Genomic DNA, 5,831 nt, shown 5'->3' on the forward strand with positions numbered 1-5,831 from the left:
AGGAAAACCGCCGCTATGAATGGAGGTGCACGCTTCTTAAGCGGTCGCGGTGCAGCAAAGTGCAACGTCGATGACAAATGACGGGTCGGAACGAGGTGTCAGAATGACGGAACCGCAGAACGTAATGATATGATTGTCCGTTGAACGCGGAGGATATTTGCGGTTTTGTGGTTTCCGCCCTCGATTCCTAGTCCCCGCCGAACCCCCTTTTGCCCTTGCCGACCCAGCCCTTTTTTATATGCGGCCATCGGCAATTTCACGCTGTGATTCGGCCAGTTACGATACACACTATTCGGTGGTACAGTGATTCCGGGATTCGTCAACATCGTGCTTTTTACGCCCATGTTTTTCTGTGGAACGTCTGTAACAGTGGTTAAGGCAGCATGATTATTATTAAGCGTGGCGAATCGCGGTATTAATTGGGCGTAAAAGGTGGATCCATGGAGAGGATCACGGAGATTTTCTGTGGCAAATTAGAAGTTTCTTCGTTTGATGTTACATTCATTTCGAATTATTTTCAGTTCGTATGATTTCAGCGAATGATATTGGATAATTGGATGATAGTTTTATCTCGCTACGAAGGAATTAAACTTGGAAAAGAATTGTTATTTGGTTATTCGGTGTTTTCCAGTATATAAAACTGGACAATAGAATGGCGGATTGAAAATATCCGAGTATAGAAAAAATTTTTTTAGAAGAACATGTAAACGTATTAATTTGTAATTAGAGAGGGTTGAGAATTCTATCATTCCGATATTCCAAACACTAGCTGGCCTTAAAGTTTTAGACGCGTGCAACGCGTGAGAAAACTGAATAGGAATATACGTATCCTAATGGTTTAGCATTCCTACGCGTCGAGGAAAGTTTATCAACACGTATTAATCAACATCAACGGCGAATTGAAATATCGAAATGCAACCCTCGCAACACGACAAAGCAAAGCGGCGGCAAACCGTCGCCGGTGAAAGTGAACTCTGCTTCGCATATCTGCTCTTGTACGCTGATTTTATCGCAGCTTAAATAAAAACAACGGAAATGCGCGTTGCCGATAATAAGAGATAAAGGTGGCGGGTTGAAAATCAATCGCGATATTATATTTCCCGAAAACCGCGATCTTATTCAATGTGGTTCATCGAAATGTCCACAGGTGGTTTTTGCAGCTGTTTCCTTGCTCCCTCGAAAGAAACTGCTATCAAGCGTCGAACATTTTCTAATGAAACACTATCGCTTGTCGATATTAAAATCGAATTTAAAATCGATTTTAATGTAGCGAGAAACTAATGGTCCACATTTTTGTCTTTTCTATTCCTCTTAACTCTCCTGTGCCTCTCCGTTCACTACTTTTCACTACTGGTATCTGATATCAAACTGACGGACTTCTATGTAACCAAATAAATGTAATAATTGCTAATAACCAGGTAAATAAATAAACCTGGATTTTTCCGAACACGAAAAGTGTTTTAACCGTTTGCCAAGGGAAAAAAGCCAGACACGTACGCTAGACACCGAAATAAAACCTCGGGATCCTGTTTTACCGGGTGGCTGTCTAACTGCAACGCGTGTGATGTAATCATAGAGCCGACGCGCACCGATCAATTCCATTAAACAGTGCATTAATATTCATTAGCCGCTCATCTGCTGAAACGTCACTCTAATGCACTAATTATCGTCAATCAGAAAAATGGAATATTAAACAGGACCACAGTCCCGTGCTTCAGCGTACGAAATCACGAAGCACTTTGAGCGAACATGGGACGGACAAACGCCAAACGTGTGTTCCGCGGTGTGCTGCCGAAGAGAGAGAACGAGAGATTTGCGTAAGACGTCTAATCCATAAATGACTCGGCCAATCATGCTCCTTGCATAAGGATCCGAGCCCAGCCGTGATTGGCAGATTCGCTTGTGCGTTACGTCTGCCTGCCAGACTTACGTAAAACTCTTTCGTGCGATCGCCGTGCAGCCGTAAAACCATAGCAAAAATCAACGCTCGTTTCGAATAAATTTTTTGCATTTCCCCCTTCTTATTCGCTGTTGATCCGTTCATGATAACATCTTCAACGAATAGAATTTTTGATAGAAATTTGATAGAAATTTCGTCGATCAGAGATTAACAAAGGGAAAGTAGTTTGTTAATTTGGCACTATCAGGTGATCGCTTGTTTGAGTGCAAATGAGTAAAAAACAATTCATGTACATAGTTGGAAATTACATGATTGGCGTTCAGGTTCGGATAAGTAGATTCGATCGGCAAAGTGCATTTAATTGGGCATTAATAATTTATTTTAATAAGTGGAGACAAGGTGTTAGATTTACTATCTACTGTAACGTATTAGATTTCTAATATCCTGTCAGAGAACGTACGTTAACGCGCCGTGGATTAGATGTTTTATCGTTAACCATGCCCGGTAATTTGCGTGACGTATTCTCGCGTTAATCTCGAAAGGGTTAACCAATTGCTTTCCGCGACTTTACATCCTAAATCACCACTATCCTCTGTAATCTCGCGCTGTCCATCCAAAATAGACAGACTATCAAATAAGGCAACGATCCGGTCGCTGTCTTCGCAATGTCCAAATAAATCGTCCACAATTTCCACGTCTAAACGAAGACAGAGACGAGTCGCGGTAGCGAATGAGAGCGGTATAGACAACAGCAGCAGGTCGATTTCACCTGAACGACTCAATCGGCTTGGACGAGCGTACACGATCAGTTTGTAAACACGAGTTTATCAACGAGCAAGGAAATGAACGGCTTAGAAGGGGCTAAACGCCGCCTCGTAACGGCCCTCCGAGACGGTTGCGAGAAAGCGCTGGAATCCATTCGGGATCGGCGGCCAGGGCACACGACGAGTGGACAAATTACAGGGTACACGAAATAATGAGGCTCCCGTTCTAGGATGTATACCAGAAATCGGGCCATCTCGCGGCTATAAATCACACGGAACACGACCGAGCCGCTTCGTAAAACGGCCAATTGACGAGTTTCAGAGCCTGCTGGGAGCGTGGCACGAGGCACAGTCTCGAAACGCGTTTGCTCACCATATCCACCTTCCGCCATCGTTTCCCTCAATCACCTTTCACGCGTAGATCTATGTTTTTCTCTTTTTATTAATCTTCTCATTTATTTTTTGTTGAAATACGTCGATATATTGCCAGAGTTGAAGCGCAATCCATTAAGGTTAGCTATTATTTTTCTGAGCTGCGAATCCAACGCGGTTGATACGAAAAAACGGGAAATCATTCGGTGGGAGAGTCGTAGAAAGCGTCTCTCGATACGAGCTAAAGCTAAAGTTATTTTACACTCGCTTCCCAAAGTTGATATCGAGTACCTTTCATAAATCGTATTCTGTCGTTACGCGTTCCGTTACTTTCATTTATCAACGTACTCGCTTCGACGTTTTTTATCTGCAAGATTTTAGATCGAGGGAAATCTTGAACTTTGAGATTCAGAGCAGCTTGGAATTTCACCGAGAGTATAGAAATTCACGTACGCGCATACCTTAGTAGGAATGTCGATTGCTATATGCTGAATTATGTTATTACTGGAAAATGGGCTGGTGCGTATTGAAAACACGCGACTAGAATTTTAGGCCACGCCGCTTTGCCACGCGAACTATTAAACGCGTATAATGCGAAAGAAATGCAGGATCGTAAGATAATTTCGCTCACGGTAAGAAGTAATATCGAAGAGAGAAAAGCGGACAGCATGGCGAAAGATCGAAAGTTGGACCTCGTTTCGCGAACGAAAAAGAACGACGCTGGCGCTGGATCCTCTGAATTTGGCTGGCTGGATCATGAATCATCGGTCGGGGACTCGTGTACGTGTGCACATTCGAAATTTATTTTATTCGTGTAGTCGAAGGAGGGGAGGAAAGTTCAATGGAAGAAGAACCTTCCACGACGCGACAAGAAACCCGAACGCGTTGAATATTAAAAGTTGACACCGGCACGAAGGTTTTGTTTCTTGATAGTAACACGGTGAGAAGCACACACGACAAGGAATATGCAAAGAGAAAGAGAGGAAGGGGAAGAAGGTGTTGCAATAAAGAAATAAACACGTAACGCGTCATGAATTTTCATGTAAATCACGTGTCCATTACGATTTATCAAACCCCATTGTAACGCTGCATTCCTCCATGTCAGCCGATGTATAGCGAAATTACGAGCAGATTAATGCCGATAGGGGCGTATTAACACGAGTGCCGGCGTTAAACGGTCGCCTCTAAGTATTAACCGACCCCCTTCTGATAATGGATTTTAATTCGACCGATTTTAAACGCGCGTTTTAATTGCGCGACGCTCCAAGGTTCGTGCACGTCGATGGACTTCGAACTCTTATCGTTGCAATCGTACGCAATACCACTCTTCCCTGCTAGACGTTTTCAAATTGCCTGTAATTCTACCGGTTGATAACGAAAATCCTTATCGAACGATAATTCAAGTATTTAGGTATTTATATACTTTTAGGGGGGGGGGGAGGGATTACAAAATCTTCTTTATTTTTTGAGAACATGAGACTTTTGGGGACGAGTACCAATGAATGGGCTTGCAAAATGATCGATAGATTGCAAATTTTTATGTTTATAAGAAATTTAAAGATGTAGAAAATGTACATAGATAGTACATAGATCGCAAATAATAGACGAAGATAAAAATAAAATGTAAAATATCCGAAGTAAAGTAAACGAAACGAATTCCTACTTAGATCCTACTTTTCTATTTGTGTCCATAAAAATACCAATTTGCGTAAAAATTCACAGTCTGCTAGTAGATCATACTGTCCGAGAAGTTCTTAATTTTAATAGCAATATGTACGATGTATGTGTAACTTTTCGGAAATCAAATGATTACTCTAAATGGAAATTAATTTGATTAATTTAACTATTGTCGACAAATTTCTTCCTTTTTAAATACTTATAAACGCGTCTATGTGTTAGTACTTAACGTTAGTACTTAACTTAACGATTTGTACATGTTACAGCATAATTGTTTGGTTTCTACATGTTCACCGTTCTTCTTTCATTACACTCTTATACTTATGTATCTTATACTTGTCCAAGTAACGAAGATTATTATATCATGTAAGCATCTTTTTCATATTACTTACGCATATTATTGCATCTAGCCATACGTGTAACAGAACTATACGTATCATTCAAACACACCGTCACGTGTATTATCCTTGAACGTTATACGTAATTCGTTAACTCGCCTGTTATTATACTCTATACTATATGGTTAGATTTCATCATTGCGTCCGCAATACACCTTGTCATTTATTCTTACAGTTCGTTTTACAATTCTATATCTCGCGAAAAATTAAAAAATAAAGAAGTATAAATATTCGAGACTGAGAAAAATCATTTACACTTTACACTCTTTTTACTTCATTTTATTACTACCTGCCCTATGCCTCGATAAAAGTAAATAAAAAATCAATACTTATTTGTTGTTTGCTCTCTGTATTCCATCTTATTTCAGTGAAAAATGAAAACACCGATGATATACATAAAAGAATAAGAAGTTTCGTCTACTCGTCACATGGAATTACCTTACCATGCTCTTTATATTTTACTATTCTTATGACAGGTACAGAATGTGGACAATAATAATGATAAAAATATTCGTCGCTTTCTGTCTGTATTTTCCAACTGTATTTCGCTACTCCGTAATACCAACGAAAAGAAGGATAATGAGAATAAAAATCTTCAAGCCGGGAAAAGAGATAGAAAGATGTGGAGACGAGAGAAAGAAAACAGAGAGTAAAGAGGCAAACTCACCCATAAATCGCGTCCTTGTCGCGTTTGTGGACATCGGGTACCGCAGATGCTGC

At 40.5% G+C, this 5,831-nt stretch overlaps 1 protein-coding gene across 1 annotated transcript in view; it reads right to left on the minus strand.

Annotated features, from left to right (window-relative positions):
* LOC100741037 (homeobox protein homothorax) overlaps nucleotides 1-5,831 on the minus strand; it is a 523,620-nt gene that overhangs the window by 502,990 nt on the left and 14,799 nt on the right. The window contains exon 3 of the mRNA XM_024370767.2: nucleotides 5,779-5,831. This exon is cut by the window's right edge and continues 4 nt beyond it. Coding sequence (XP_024226535.1) covers nucleotides 5,779-5,831 — 53 coding nt within the window. The remainder of the gene's footprint in view (nucleotides 1-5,778) is intronic.

Source organism: Bombus impatiens, unplaced genomic scaffold, assembly GCF_000188095.3.
Source record: "Bombus impatiens unplaced genomic scaffold, BIMP_2.2 scf_0930, whole genome shotgun sequence".
Classification (NCBI taxonomy): Eukaryota; Metazoa; Arthropoda; class Insecta; order Hymenoptera; family Apidae; genus Bombus; species Bombus impatiens.